The sequence below is a fragment of the Idiotropiscis lumnitzeri genome, chromosome 6 (genome assembly GCF_059441095.1).
Source record: "Idiotropiscis lumnitzeri isolate Australia: NSW breed Sydney's pygmy pipehorse chromosome 6, RoL_Ilum_1.0, whole genome shotgun sequence".
In the NCBI taxonomy this organism is placed as follows: Eukaryota; Metazoa; Chordata; class Actinopteri; order Syngnathiformes; family Syngnathidae; genus Idiotropiscis; species Idiotropiscis lumnitzeri.
The window spans coordinates 13,700,886-13,718,011 of record NC_142396.1 but is presented as its reverse complement, the minus strand read 5'-3'; the positions used below and the strand labels follow the sequence as shown (position 1 = coordinate 13,718,011).

Genomic DNA, 17,126 nt, shown 5'->3' with positions numbered 1-17,126 from the left:
GAAGGAGAACAAGAGGAACTCTAACCCCCAACCAACAAAGTACGTGCATGCATGTGTGTGCATGTGGCGTACCCACACCAAATGAATCTGTGGGCTAGCTTTCTTCAAATAAATGATCAGTTGTCTTAGTGCACTTCTTGTTGAAGTCAGGACTCCCCTGATTTTGATACCACCGCCCAGCACACACTGCAGCAAGACCCCTTTGGCCCCTCCCACAGGTGATCCCATGGGAAGTAGGACCCACATTGCCTCTTCGGGCTGAGCCCTGACCACCAGGCGCTCCCCATTTCCAGAGGGTGGCCCAAGCCTGCGTGGGTGAAATCGAGGTCCAATGTTTGCATTCCGAATAAGGGGTCTTTGAGCCGTGTTTTGTCTCCTTCCTCAAGTGAGACCTGATTTCCATTCCATTGGTGAACCTGCTAGGTGCATAAAGCCCTAAACAATTTAGCTCACACAAACGCCCCCAACACAATAATATGACGGGTGAAGGAGGGCTTGTATTATAAAACATAATGGATTTGGTATACAGTAAACTTTCACTATTTGTAATCTTAGTTTGAAAAAAAAGCCAAATAAGAAATTATCAGTATAAGTAGTTCTAAAAGTGTTAAAAGTATAAGTAATTTATCTTATCCAAAAGGTGTGGCATCTCCTTTTCACATATAACAGACTCAGATTTCACTTTGAGTAAATTGGGAATAAATTCAGACAAAATCATCATTATTTCAGTACTTAGCAGTACCTTTTGTGCCATTTTTGTTTGGTGGTGTTCTGTCAAGATTTTTCTAATGTGAAACATGCTCCCTGTCTCAATTAATGTTAGGAAACACTGGTCTCATCCTTAAATGTGTTAACGAAGAACAAAGGTATTGTAAAAGTGCCAATTAAAAAAAACTCACACTCAGAAGCAGGCACTTGTTCTCTTTGATGGCACCCAGGCAACCAAGAAAGCCTGTTACCATGACAATGGCGCCGATGGCGATAACCATGTTGGCAGCTGACAGTGAGGGGAACGAGGGTGAGAAGGTGGCGAAGCTGCCCTGAGACACGGAGAGCCAGATGCCCACGCCGAGCAGCCCACAGCCACACAACTGTAAGACAAAAGTAGACAAGGTGAGCAAACAAACATCATATTAAGGTTCTATTCCAGCCCTTCCATGACTTGTTCTTCTCAAGCAGTGACAGTGCATTTATCTGCGGAGAATGGTCAGCTGTGAAGACAAATCCAAGCGCAAACAACTCAATTTATCTGTCACTTTCAGTCATCCATCATTGAACACTATTTAAAATTCAGAGGAGCTTAGCATAATTACAAGCATGCCAAACCAATAAAAACTGCAAGAGATTAGAGCTAAGCATTGGACGTAAGCTATGCCAATATTACATGTTTGAACTGATCCCATAAAACCAAGAGCAAACAGACACGTAATTACCGTACCAACACCCTGCGTAAACAAGCAGTCTTAAAACATCCCCACATCACATGTAGTTGATGTGAAGTCCACTTAGGGGGAGCCCTTCCCTAATCGCACTGTGTTAATATGCCAGGGCCCGCACTGTTTGTCAAGTCAGCTGTCGAAAAGATTTAAGAGAGTGCTTTTGATTGACGGAGAGGAGCGTCCCGCCCACCACCCACTCATGTAGTGGCCTCATCTATCACAGAAAAGTAGGCACAAACGTACCCACCGCACTGTGAAATATAGTGCGGGAGTAAAGTGGCATATTTCTGTCTGCACCAAATGGAATGAAATACCTAGGGCCATCTCAAAATGAATAAAACAAAAATCTCAAATGAGGTAAAATATGGGAAGGTGCCACGGTAAATCATCACGCCACTACCTTTCCGTGATCTCCTTTCATGCCCCCCATTCCCCGGTCCATTTTCATCTTTGCAACACAGCTCCAGCACACTTTAATGTCTGTCAGCAAAATAAAATGAATGAAACAGTGTGGAGACACTCACAGGACTTTTTTTCAGTACATTTTCTAAATACATACGTTTCAGATCCAACCACAATAGGGCTAAATCTGAGAAAGGGACCATATAAATAATTGTTTGGTTGCTTAACTCCTCCCACGCACACTCAAACACGTGTGTCATCTTCAACACCGCTTATCCAAGTTGGCTTGTGAAATAAAAGTAAAAATACTGCATTTATTGATAAATTCAAAAGTGACCCAACTAAAGTTTTTTTTTCTTTTTCATCAATATATACAAAAATTGAAAGTTAAGTTAGTTGCAATTCTCTTTAGTACGTGGAGAAAGAGGTTCAAGGTGATTTAACAAAAATATGGAAATAATAAACTAGCGCATCAGACTGACATTTGGTGGCGTGTATTGTAGTCTGATTAGAGGTGGTGTAGCGTGACGTCATTGTCCATCGCTTATCTTCGGCTTTAAGGCAGACGATTTGTATTTTGATTGTGAACAGACAATCAGAGTGACCAGTGTTTTAAATTCTGCAATTGATTGTACAAAATTAATTCACATCACATAAAAAAGCATCATGACTCAATATTTCGCTTTTACTTTGGTTTATTCCTGCTTGTATTTTGAGTATAGATTTTGCAATTTATTTTATGAAACGATGACTGTGATTGGTGTTGCAAACAATTACTTTTGAGCCATTAAGTAAGCTGATTATTGTGTAAATAGAAACAACATTTTTCAAAGAGAGTTCAAACGAGCAATCCGCTTATTCTGGATGCTGTAAGTACGCTGGGAGTCAAAGAACGGCGATTGCGAGGGTTGCTTCTTCTCACAGCTGACCCAGTAAGTGTGGAGTGTGTCTTTATACTAATACTGTAATAACAGTCCCCAAAAATTGAGAGTAACTTGTTATATTACCTGGTTACTGCCAACATGTAAATAAAAAAATACTATATATATATATATATATATATATATATATATAATTACTTACTTTTATATATTGAACTTGGCTTGCTCTGACTTTGAGCAAGCCTTGAACTAGTTTGCTGAGTCAGAGAATGCTGACATTTTTGTGTTTGTCTGAAGTGAATTTGAAATTTGATTGGCTAAAAAAACATAGTATTACTGTCACACTAACTTAGTTAAAGTTTCATTTGACAGCGCTACTAATTGTGAAGGCCCTGGGCAGATTAGAATGACTTGGCATATTGAGGCTGATTGGTCAAAAAAACATATTCATAAACACATTGAAAGCAGAGCAGCCAGGATAATACTTTTGGGAATAAATTAATACAATTTCAAGGAAAAAATGTAATTTAGGCTGTGAATGTAGGTCAGTGCTTCTGATAAGGTTTAGGGCAGCAGAGATAGCCTTGCTGGGCCTGATGGCCCATCACTGTTAGATAATGTAGAACCCTTGACTGAGTTGTGTGTCAAGTGCGACGGCGGCTAATTGTTATGCTCTGAGGCAGCAATTTTGCTGAAGGCTAAAGTCAAGTAAAAGCCAAAGGAAACCCTCCCTACTTATGCTTCTAGTTTCAATTAGAAATCTTGCCTAGGCTATAGCCCAGTGCATATGGCGTTTTTTTGTAATTGGAGCTGATGTTCAGACAAAGTGCGCAGCACTACTTTCAAGGATTATGGTAAACCTGTGAATGGACTGCGAGCAGACTCTGCGAGAATGACACTTGGATAAAATGATAATGAATAGCACTGGGTTTCTCACCGTGAATAAAAGCCCACTCGATCGTAATAAAGGAAACCCCTTTTGGCTCATGTGAATACCTCTTTAAAAATGTGTTAAAATTCCAGGGAAATGACAAATCCCAAACTGCACCACTAATAAACCAATTACATCTGAAAGTCCTCAGAAAGCCAGATTATATAGATGATGAGAGTTTGAGGACGCAAGGGATAAATAGTTTGTTAAAGAGGCCAGCGAGATGGAGTGGATTTACGGCCTACCGATGAGAGCACAAGGAGCTTTAAGAGTCCAGGTGGGCAGGGATGTGGTGCCATCACTTAATTGTGTTTAATACCCAGCGAGGGGAGCTTGTCCGTGTGTGTCGCCCTATTAAGTGACTGCAAAACCTGCCTGCCCCCACTCCATCTGTCTAATCTTTGCTCCTTTTACTCCTCCTACTCCAACACCAACTATTACTACTACAACTACTCACCACAGCACAATGTCGACAGACCACTGTGCCATTGCCAAAAGGGATCTTTTCAGCTCTGATCTCGTAGGTTATCTGACCTTGGCGTGTTGGTTGGAGATTCTCCTTGAGCCATTCTACTGAGCTCTTTATCTTCTTTCAGTTGTTCAACACTCTTGTTTTGATATCCAATTTGCAAAGAAGGATTGATGACTCCTCTATATAGTGGATGACTCCTCTATATAGTGTATAGTGCAGTAAACATGAATCCGCTGCGCATTTACTCATCCCGTGGCTGCTTCATCAATCAGATCTTTTGGGTTGTGACTGAAAAGCGGGTTGATAGGGAAAAATTGGCCGGTTAACGTGGTTACGTGGCACCAGACAATGCATGAATGCCGCCCTTTTCAATGTCGAGGTGGTTGTGTGCATGCAGCCATACAAAGTACGGGCACACTACACCAAGTTTGTGCATGGTATTAACTCTTTAAACGTAGCGTGTATTCCTGCTTGACTTTGTTGGAATGCACTTCAAAAATGACTTGTGTTTGATGTGCTGAAGTTCCAGAGAGGCAACGAGTTTTGTTTAACGGTATTTTACGGGCACCACCAACGACCTACCAACCCACTACCACCAACAGGCAATTGGTGAAACAACAGGTGGCCAACATTTGGACTGTAACAGTTTGATCTACGACACAGAGGAGGCAGTGCAGGAGTTTATTTTTAAAGAAGTATATTTGACGTTGAAAAGAATAACCTATCCACGGTGTAGTCTGGCTTTTGCACCCATGATTCTGAACAAGATAGGCCTGTGTATTATTTGATTTTAGTTTTCATGTTCTATATTTATGCATAGCACTTGTTCACAGTTGATTTTTTTTTTAGTTCTCTGGAAATAAAGTTGAGTTTAGCTGAGATTTTATCATCAGACAGTTTTGCAACACTTTCTTTTCTAAAGCTCTGCAATATCTTTGAATGATTTGATATTTTTTCTCATAGAAGAAAACGACTTCAAGTAGAGTGAGTTGTGTGACCTTTCTGCAAGTGTTTGCCAATATTTTGAATGCTTGAATGGAGCCCGATGTCTAAATGCCATTTGCGGTAGAAGGAGCCAGGCAGAGGGTGGATAATATACAGTTAATGGTGGAAACAAGGGGCATGAGCTGTGACTCTTTCCAGTGAGATGAATGGGGTCCTGCTGTTTAGGGTTCTTGTAACAAGCTTGAGGTGACTGCAATAAACTGTGTGTGGCAACTGTGAAGTATATGCCCAATGGAGGGAAGGATGAGGTCAAGAGGGTCAACATTTAGGTGGTCAAAGGAGGATTGGAAAGGATGGGCTGTAAGGACAAGTGAGATGTGCAGAAGTGGAAGACAGATTGGGCTAAGAGGGAAGAGGAAAATTGCGTCTGACTGCGGGAATAATCAGGCCCTGTGGTAAGTGGCTCAGTGTCGCAAGCCCTCCCAACATAAGACCACACTTTTATCTACCCCTTCCGGGGGCGATGTCTTCTGGACATGTGGGTCTATGCGCCACTTGGAGACCGTTGACCTTTTCCCATCCTGAATGGTCACTCAGGGAGTATGAAGTGTCGAAAGGACTGACAGCTTTTGTCAAATTACAGTTGTGGTCTCAGGCTGCTGCCACAAGATGCGAACACTGCTGGGAATGAGTTTTGTAAGTCCTGGGTGAGGGTGACTAAAGTCTCTGGTCTGATATCAATAAACACAGCCGAGCTATCACCAAGGCTGTAAAATGACAATGCCATTTTTCCTTCGAAATAAGAAGCACTTGTATCGGTCATTCGAAAGCGTTTCAACTACATGAACAGTGTAAAAAATTTAAACAGTGGAAAAAGCTGAAGCACTACAGAAGGGAGGTACCACTTTATCACTTGTACTTTTTCTGCAATTACCTTACCATTGCAGATTGTTTTCATGTTTCACAAAAGCTTTAAACTGTCTAGCCAGCATTGATTTTGCACTGAAATGAAGACAGCATATACAGTATTCACCTCTTCTTGCTAGTCATTTGATGCATCGAAAGGGGTGCACTTAAAGATGAAAGGTAAAAGACATTCTGCATGTCTACCCTACTAGAGCAGAATATATTGAGTAATTTTGTGAACGAAAATGGGTCGTTTTGAGAGTACACTCTCGACAGGAGGTACTCAGGTGTGCACATGCTTACAGAGGCTCATGAAAGACGTGTTCTTAATCAACAAGAAGGTTTTTTTTGGTTGAAATTTAATTTGTATCATTGAGGGGCAGCTTCACCATCACAGACAACACATTTCCCTTCATCTACCATCCATCTTCCATACATTTTATTTTGTTCAGGGTCATGGTGACCTGGAGTCTCACTCATCTGACTTATGTCGTAAGGTGGACTTCTTCCTCAACTGGTCACAAGAACACAGGTAGAGACAGACAATTCACACCGTTATGAACCTTTCCGAAGGTTCATTGACAAAGAGCATCCCAGACACACATTCAACCATCTTTTACATGCAGTAGAATATAATTTACTCCCAAACAAGGCACCAAAATATCAGAAATCTAATATTGATTTGCCCCGAGGAGGAAATAAATGCAGTTTTGGATTAAAATAACATTTCTCCACAACAGTCTCCCCTGGCTTCCGAGTAGCATCTTAGTCATTCCACTGTGAATAATGTAAAGCCAATGTAAATTGTATAACAAGTAAATTATTCACAGGGTCTGCACCAGTGGCTTAGGGAAACAGTGCTTTCAGGCTTGGAATAAACACTGCATGAATTCAAAGAGACAGAGGCAGGGTGTAAGATTAAAAAGCTATATCAGTCTGGTTAAAGTTTCATTTACCCACCGGAGTCCTGACAGAGTCACAAAACATCCTGCTTTCTATGAAGATGAAGATGGACAATTAAATGTTTATGGGGTCAAGTGAATCTATCTATCTATACGTCTATACTCATCTTATCACCCATAAACACATTATGACACAGACAAGGATTCTGGACAAGGACTGTGCCGATGGTTTCACAGAAAAAGAGTTACCAGCATCTCACACGTGCTTAACCAAGCCTCCTCAATGATGCCATCCTTCCGGTTATTGTTGATTTCCTTAACTGGGCAGACACTACATGACTCTCTTTAAAGGGTATTTGCTGATGCAGCTACCCATTTTGGAGGGCCTGCCCGCCTGCCTTTGTCCTTCTCTTTGAAAGAGTTGAAGTTAGTGTCCACTTCTGTGTGACCAGAAATCTATCAAAGCAGGATGGATTAAAGACGGCCAAGCCATTCTCTGCCTGTCCTGAGTTATCTCTGATTTCTGGCCTGACACATGCTCACTCTTTAACACTTGAAAGCAGCTTGCAACCTAAGAGACACAAAAAGAAACCATGGCAATGGCAGAATAAGCAATATTTGTGACCAATTCTACTGTTAGATCTTAGCCATCCCAACAAGACTCTTAAATAAGGCTAAGAACCCAGAGGCACTTCAATTATGCATTGGGAACAAGACGGAGAGCACTCGTCACTCTATGATAGGAGCCAGAAAGTGAGGCAGCGGTGCTTTGCCACAGCCAGTCAGTCAGTGAAAGCATGGATGGAAAGTCACAGAGGCACAAGAAAATGGGCTGGTGAGTCTCAACTAAAGCATGGTGCCAGAGACCTGTGTTCCACTTGCAAACACTTCTACGAGAAAGCAACGATTCATGGACAGCAGCTGGCACTCCATTCAGCGAACAAATATTGCTTGGACATAAGCCTGTAGCATGATACAAAATCCAACAGAGGCCAAAACCTGCCTAATTATGGATATGTAGAGAGGTCTTCAAGTCTGCAAAGTTGTTTTCAGTAACACTATTGACTTTATATTTGAATTTACTTCCACTTAAAATATAAAGCATGATGTGGACATGTATGGTGATGGTAATAATTCATCCACGTAGATCGGTATATATATAATTAATTTTTCCAGACTCCAACTATACCAACTTACCAATCAATTAATTGATTATTATTATTTTTAAGCATGTCAATTGGATATGGGAATGTCTCTTACTGTTATGAACTCCTGTTTCAATACTCTTGTCATACTGAGCAGAATGATACTGTTTGGATGAGTTTTGCCACGGCGGATGTCTGAAAAGATGTGCAGTCACTCACAGGGTAAGGTCATGCTGTTGTTCTTTGGACTGCAAACCACCTTTTTCAAGATGCAGTTCACCAAGAATCACTTCTACATGATTGACTGAATTCCAAAACAATTACAATGTCAAGATATAATCAAAACCACTGATATATATATATATGTTGTAGCAAATTTTTAAATTTGGCTCCCTGTGTTTGTGTTATCATTTGTGCTTATGCCTTCCCTTGTGCATGTGCATGAACCCGGATGCGTGGTTACGAATAAATGCTGATTCGTTCAAGACATATCCCTAACACAATGTTAAATGTGAATATTATTGCCACTTGCAATTGGTATTGCAAAATGGCTAATGTTAAGATGGCTCACAAGGCACACACTAAAGTGTCCACGTGTTCCAAAAATAACCAACAATTAATATGTAGGCAGTGCCTTTTTATGACCTTTTTCTCCACATAAACTCCCTCGTCTATGGAGGCATACAGACATTTGGCTGGAATAAATATCTCACCCTGTCTGCTGGTGCAGCCAAGCTGAAAATCCTCAGAGGCGGGCAGACGCTTGGACAGTCTCCCATTGAGGTTGACGAGTCAAAGGCTTTAATGAGCATGCTGGCTCAGCAGAGGTGGAGTGAGGCCAGAAACTCAAGTATTGGACAGGTTAGACACTCAACCTGTTCCCTGCATTGTACTAGGACCTGAGGTGCAAAAGGCTCAGGAAAATGGAAAACCCTGATGGACTTCATGGCAGCTATTGTGAGCTGTGAGTAAAAGAGAACGCTGAAGTCTCAGCACCTTTCTCAGCTTCCTTTTCAGTCCTGTGCATATCAAAATAGATCAGAGATTTAAAATAGTGGAGGGCAGCAGCTAAATGGGCTCGTAATCTTCTCGCACCCCAGTCAGTGTGATTTATATGGCTACATTTCCCAGAAAACCCACCAAGAAGTAAAATGGTAACTTCAACTAGAAACATCTTCAATTCTTTTATAATTTACGATTCCTAACATGCGCGAGGACTTGGTGGAATGAACTGAGGTGACATTGGCTGGCAGTTTGTGAGAAAAGTAAATGACACATTGTTACAAATGTATTTCAAGCGTTCCGAGCGAGAAAGGGACGGAAAGCTGCCTTGGGATCTCCCTCAAGAGGTTAGCAAGGCATTTGAGCAAAAGTAGAGCCGCTATGTTTTTATTCACAGTGACAGCCTTTGTGACCTTGTACAAACAGTCATGCTGGAGTAGTTGGTTTGAGCTATGAGCGAGACAAAGGTAATAAATACACCGTATCTCTGTGCATACACTTGCGTGTGCTATACTTGATTATATCCTCTCACTTGGATAAAGCTGTGTCTGGCCTGGAGCATGGCCTTACTGCAGGGATGCGCAGTGAACTGCACAGCTTGCCAAGACCTAACCCCCACCCACTGCTGAGACATCCATCAGCATGATGAACAGGAATATTCCTATTTGCTATTACATGTACTTGAATATGCCCCAAAATAATATTGCGGGAGGGGTGGCGGAGCAAAGCAGGCCAAGTCTGTTTCATATTTGTACTTTTATATGGTTTGCAAAGAGGTGGAACTAATTTCTACCAAATGCATAACAGAAGAATTGTGAACATCTAAGCATATGTTTATTCCTGGAGCAATGACTGTGTGAATGAAAACAGTGCTGTTATGCAACGTGCTACATTATGCATCCCTGGAAGGACTGAGGGAGAATAAGACGCAAAATATGCACATCCGCTTACGTGAAAACCAGAGCATGAGGCGGATACCTCGCAAAGAGGATATTCAGATTGAAAGATGTATAATCAATAGTCAAACTGCATGGCATGCTAACGGGAGAACGAGTATTTCCCTTCACTTAAAGGCCTTTGAAATACTCATTTCTCTTCATGTGATAAATTATTCACCACACTTTTAAAGACAGCGATCAAAAGAAGATACCATTGAGAGAGGTAGGTTTGCTAATGGTATTGCACATTATTTGGAAGTGCTAAAGGACCTTGATGGTGTACAGATGACTCTTATCATTTTTGGGTCTATTTGCTGGGCATTTCCCACCTTTCCCATCTTTCTTGCCATAGCCATCGTTGACGTTTGCCATTCATCCTGCAATTCATTCCACAATTCATAATGCATCACAACTCCTTGAGACTAATGGGATACTGAAGAAAACAACCTTTAGCCTTTATTCACATTGTTTAATTTCACTGTCACAGATACAGAAAAACTGACCTCATTTGGGACTTTGTGGCACAACTGACTGGAGATAATGAACTTAGAGTGGGTGAGAGCGAGGGGGGAAAATAATACATAATATGAGCCAACAGAGAGAGGTAGAGATATCAGTATTCATGGAGGTGCAGCGCGTCTGTGCCGTGTGAATGTTGATGACACTATGTCTGCGACTACTCCCCATCCAAAGGGGAAGCTGGGGGAAGAGATTCTATTTCACCTTTGTCATGACAGCTTCAGCACTTAAAGCCAAAAAGCCTACTCATCCATCAATATGAAAACCTCCTCATGTATACGAGACTGACAGGTAAAAAAGGGAATTGATGCAATTTAGACTTGACACATCGAGAGAAAAAAAATAACACCGTTATATTTCAGCTTCAATCTTAAAGATTTCTGATTTTTTTTTGGTCAAAAGTGTCATCTCTCATATGCATGATATTTCGGGTGGTTTTCACTACATAGATGATGTTAGACATAACTTGTGAGCCTGCATACTGTACACATAGCAAATTTGGGTCAAATACAATATTCGACAATTCTACAATTCTTTTGTCATAAAAGTATTGAGGAAAAATGGACAGTGACACCGCTGAATCAATTAAAACAAGTTTGACTTCTTAAAAAAACAAAAAAAAAAAAACAGGATAAAGCCAGCTCTGAGAAATTAACCTATATCCACACAGACCTCTCTTATGTCAGCTTCTCCAAGCAGCAATTCTTGTCAATACAACGATAGCATGAAAACAGGAGTTCAAATCATCCGTAGTTCTGAATTTTAGGCGTAAAGTCTTCATTTTTAAGTCTCTGGATGTGTCCCCAGCGGGTGGTCACCTGAGGGTTGTTGTTGCCAGTTGTGGCTGACGAACACTCATTTTGCATACTACAGATGAGGTTGTTCACCTGTCTGGTGGCATAACGACTCGCCGGTGGCTGCCTTTCCCATGAAATGTACACGCTTGGAAGAGATGTCACAACATTGTTGTAAACACACGATAAGTGATGGTGTAAACTTTCTAATCTGGCCTCTCGTGTTTCAGATGGCTTCTTTCACACCTCCTAAATTCGATGTCCAGAATGTGGACATCGTTGGCCCTTAAATGAACAGTTGACTCTAAACGTGAAGAGGATTTCTTCATCTCTTCAATGTATCTCCGATGTCACGGCACTCCTCGTTATAATGTACTACATAAACATCATTGCTGATTTTGCTTCTTGATTTTTGTACTTGGGATGAACCTCCTTTTGTCTGAGAGTGTTGTTCTGAGGATGTTCTGAGTGAGTCATTGGCAGAGATCTTCTTTGCTCTGTCATTTAGTGTTTTGATGTGCTCCACGGATGGGAGAGATGATGGAAGTCAGAAAGCAGGTATGGGTGTGTGTACGTAGGTTTTCGAGAGACATCAATATTGAGGCATTTGTCTTTCCTTGCCCACACTTTGCAGACCACGAAAGGCAATTTATATAACGAGTACTTGTTTATTGAGCAAATGTTCCGATAATTGATCAAGGAAAATTTGTCTTTAATAGGGATGCTTTCCAATTATATTTAAAAAAAAATTGGGAGGGCATTTTGAAATTTTGTATAATAGTACCAAAAAGTGGATTCTTAGAAAAGAATACCTGCCCAACATAAAGACGGTGGTTAGAATATAAAAAGGTTGCATGCAACAATTAATTCTTCCGTCATGAGGTCAAACGTTCACTAGTCGTTACTGACCTTTCTCCTCATAGTCTCATGGAGTTGATTTAAAAAATAAAAAGCTGTCAAGAATAATCACATATATATAGCATTTGATACAATTGTTTGCCCCCAAAAGACAACTGAAAACTCTTTCTCAACCCATGCGTTAAATGCCAACCTAATGTAGGACACCATCAAGCCAAGCACATTAGTTCTAATAGTATATGCGACAATCAGGTTTTAGTGTCATTTTGATAAAAGGCTTCCATGGCCCTTCCCATAAATGGCTCATTGGCTGCGCCTTTACAGTTGACATGCTAATCAGCACAGGAAGAAATGGACTGAATAACTGCTCTCATTTTGGTCAGCCAACCTTTAAGTCCCCTTATCTCCTTATCGTATTGCACTGGACCGCACAGAGAGACAAATCACTAAATAATAGTAGGACATCAATCCCCATATTAATGTTTCAATATAATCCTGCCCATGTTATTCAGAGGGAACACCTCAGGGCATAGGAGATGGGGAGGTAGAGAAAAAGAAAAGGGGCAGTGAACGAGGCTCCATTCAGGCCGAGGTGATGCATTGAGGATGCTTCAATAAAGCATCCGTAAGTGAGCTGTGTTGGACACTCCACTCACATCAATGACACTACAGGCAAAGTGTGCAGTTTACAAAGGAATGACTAAAAAGCTAAAGATGAATAAATGTTCACAGTAAACTATAAAACCTCATAGCATTTATTCAACATGGTATATATTTTGAACATTTAGTGTCATAAACTTAAATTAGCTTAGCTTGTCATATGCTTATGTGGCACAGCACTCTTTGTGCATGACATCGGACGACGTGACGCTTGTTTACATGAAGCATCCCGTAGTTATCATCCAGTGGGAAGTAGCAGGTTTGGCTGGGTCCTCTGACTGCTTGAAGCTCAATAAGTGTCTAACTGCTTTTCACAAAATGCGACCAACTTTATTACTGTGTCGGTACTGCTACGCCTCCGAGCTTTTGAGATTGCACATTGCCTCACATTTGAAGCGACAGATCGAAAAGTAGTTAAACATGTGACTGTATCTTGTTGCTGACCTTTTTTTTTTTTTTTAATGTCATCGACTCCGCGACAGTAGGAGGAAGTGGGATCGATGTTTTCTCTTATAAACTGCAACAACTGGCGTTCCCACATTGTTAAAGTCTGTAACTGTCATGGAAAGTGGACTTGCACAAACAGTTTCCATGTCAACAAAACGTCGGTTTCGCTATACCGGAAGCCGTGCGCCTAAGCCTTATTAGGAGGAGAAAGGTGAATAAATAAAGTTTGATTAAATGATTGAAGTGAGGCTATGCTAAAATCTTGCTCAAAGCTTCAAGACTACGGACTAACTTTTAAGGCACACACGCACACGATAGAACACAATAGTACAGTAAACGAACCAGTTCATTTATTTCCTTTCCCTTTTGTTATTCTATTGTTGAATTATGTTCTTATACAAAACAGTCTTATGCATTGTTTTTTATTCAAAAGGTGCAACAAAAATAAATGGTGGTGTTTTAGGCAGCTAGAATGAAGGAAAGTATTCAGGCAGGGAGGCTGCTTCAATAAAGCTCTATCAGTGAGCTCTGCTTGACACTCCACTCACATAATCTCCACTAGAGGCAAAGAGTGCTTGCTTGGTAATAACATTGGTTTATTTAACGTAAGGCCTCAGAGGCATCTATAGAAAACAACACAGTCTAGCTGTATAGAATAAACCGGCGTCTCCCAACTTTTTATTGAGCGAAGACAACCGTTTTACATAAAAAAAAAAAAAAACCTCATGGGACACCACCGAACAAATAATAGGAATATAGAAAATCCACCTTCATTGTTACGTTCCACAATAACACCGTAATAAGTGAGATCCGCATTATAGAAATAGACCTTAGGCAAATTATTATAACATTGATGATCCTTAAAATGGGAAAGTACTGTATTATGACATCATCGTTGTTAGTCGTCGTGAGTACATGTTGTGCATTGTTTGTACAATAATTTCCTGTTATTCATTGATCTAGCTCTCTCTTATTTCAGTATACACGTTTTACTCTGTTTGTGGCATTTTGAAAATGTGTTTAAATACCTTAAAAAATTAATATTAATACCAAAATAAATCTGTCTTGTTTGGAAAAAAATAAACTTTTCATGTATTGAAATTGCATTAATTTGGTCTGAGCCCTTCTACATCTGTGACTTATTGTTTTTCTTGTTACGAGCATGGTTATGAGCAGTTGCTGGCTGGTTGTCTTTCTTCTTTCGCATACCTGGGTGGCTCCGTCAATGCTGTTTCAGAACTGCAGTGCGGAGCCATGACAGGACGCCACTCCGCTTACATTCCATTCCATACAGAAAAGGAAAATGCGGACGTGAACTGCAAGGCAAGCAGTGCGTTGTGTCTCTACTGAGAGAACACAACCGGCAATCCGACAAAATGATAGTGACACTCTGATTGACAGAATAAGTACATATGGGGATTTTTTTCATGATGCGCGGCATTTAAACTCAGAACAACATTACAAAAAAACGGTGAAAATACAATATTAAGAACACTTAGAAAAGTATGTGCGAAATACCGGAACCAAGAACCTGTAACCTGCGATGGAGGGTACTGAAATGATGACGATATCGTCCCAATTTACTCAAAATATACTTATTATATATATATACTCGCAGGAAGTCATGACTTATTCTGTTGTATGGATGGCAAATGGTAGATAAAAAGATTTATTGTACAGTGGAGCCGGGCATTATCATGATTCGGCACCCGTGGTTTTGCATATTCGCTGATTTATTTATTTTTTTAATTATTTTTCAATATTTTAACATTTATCCACCCCAATCCCCCATTTTCTTACCGACCTTTGTGGAAAATGAATGTAAAGTGTTTATCAGCATTTTTTTTATGGAGTTGTAAAATAACTATTTACATTTTTTTTCAAATGCAATGAGTGTCAATTACTGTACGTGAAGATTTTCACTATTTATGGGCCAGCCAGGTCCAAATTCCCTGACTGTTATTCTGAATATACATCGCTGGAATAGCCCAATGGAAAAACTATAGAATTACTATTAGCAAATAATTTGGGGACAAATTAGGTGAAATAAAATAACTTCCTGCAGCACTCTTCATAATCTCTCACAAGACATTAATGTGCCATGGCATTCTGCTTTGGAATAAACTATAGCATGAACTCAGGAAAAGAATGCAAGCCTAAGTAGAAAGCTCCATGAAAATAAGTCCACCCTCCCAATAGTTCTTGTATTAAAATGTGAAGAATGAATTACAGTACCTTACTCACTCATTTCTTGTCATACTAACCGTGTTCAGCGATGTGATGAGGCTCCAGCTTTATCTTAAAGTAATGTGAGTACACTGGACAACTGGCGCAGGCGAGGGCTTATTTCAGCTGATGCTTTAAATCACACTCCCACTCAGGATGAGGACATGCAGCCATACATTTTCACACTTTACAGCCCGTCAAACATGCTCTGCATGAAAGAATTTACGTATGACAACAGCTAATGAGTTTATTTATCAACAAAATAAAGTATATAATTTCAACAGAGCCTATCACGCTGATATATATTTCTGAAATGGCTGGCAATTTCGATGTCACAACAACCGCAAAAATGTATTAAATTAGATCATGCAATTGCAGCAAGTCACGCAAAAAACATGCACATTCTATGCAGAACATATGCAAAACATTCCATGTACTCTTAAAAGCTCCGTTGCAATGTGCACCAGGATCAAATCGTGTTAGTCAAGGCATTCCAGAAAAGTACATAGTTTAAAACCATGTGTGTGTGCGTGTGTGCGTGTGTGTTGATATCACATGCATACAGTATTAGAACATATTCGACTATTTGAATCTCAAGTTGCTATTCGCGATCTCCAGTTATCATTTGATGAACGTGACACTGCAATGTCGGTTTGTTATCAGATACCCATTCAAAGACAACGGGATTAGATTACCGTTACCATTTGCTGTACTGTAATTTCTGTACACAGTCACACTTGACAGCTAGTTTGGCTGAAAGAACATGGATGAGTCACTCACGCACACACACAAGTGAGTATCACGTGAAGCGCCAAGCGTCCTCAAATAGGAATTATGTTAATCCTGCAAGACTTTCACCTTTCCCTTTTTTCAGAGAGTAGATATGTGTACAAACAGTGTCGCCTTGCTCCAAAATAATTTGCATGATCATTGATTCACTTTAAAGTGCAACTATTTAAAATGGAGCCAGTCGAAGTGCTCTAAACCGAGACCGTTGCAAGTGTAGGGAAGTCGCAACATCAAAGTAGTCAAATGTGTAGCAAACTTCAATAGAATCCAAGACCCGGGATCCGAATTTTGTCAACCAATGGCAGGAGAATTTACTTTCATTTATTAATAAACACCTGCTTAGTCAATCAAGTGACCTTTTCTCCACACATTCCAAGATTTGATAAGGGAAAAAAAAAACGTTTGTTTACTCAGGCCTGAAAAATTGTAACGATCGGCTGGTTATGATGCAGTCGAACACAGCAAGAGCAAAAATCATTACAGATGCTCCCAAGCTCAGCATCTTTATCAAACACATTTACCAATGGTATCCCTATTATCAGTGAGGCTGACGTTATAACAGGATTTTCCACGGGAATATTAATGTTGCCAAAGCTGAATTTTTCTATTCCCCACACAAACATTTGGAGACAAATAACTCAACTTTCTCAACTTCTGACCCTCTCTTTGGTTCGCTTACACAAAATGTAGATTCTGCAAAATATCCACAACTCTAACACAAGTCCAACAACGGCAGTATATTACCACAACGCCAGAGATGGACGACTCAAGTCATATGACTTGAGTCAAGTCAGACTGGAGTTGCTATTTTTAGGACTTGTGACTTGCCGGTCAAAAAACGTGAATTGCTTGACTTGACGTGGGACTTGG

General features: G+C 40.3%; 1 protein-coding gene across 4 annotated transcripts in view; it reads right to left on the bottom strand.

Moving 5' to 3' along the window:
• The window catches only part of tspan9a (tetraspanin 9a), a 180,973-nt gene that overhangs the window by 26,005 nt on the left and 137,842 nt on the right, over positions 1 to 17,126 (bottom strand). For all 4 annotated transcript variants that reach the window (XR_015844086.1, XM_088298743.1, XM_088298744.1 and 1 more), the window contains one exon: positions 900 to 1,091. Coding sequence is in view for 3 of the 4 variants with exons in the window: in XM_088298743.1 (XP_088154869.1) it covers positions 900 to 1,091 (192 nt within the window). In the remaining variant the exon portion in view is untranslated. The remainder of the gene's footprint in view (positions 1 to 899; positions 1,092 to 17,126) is intronic.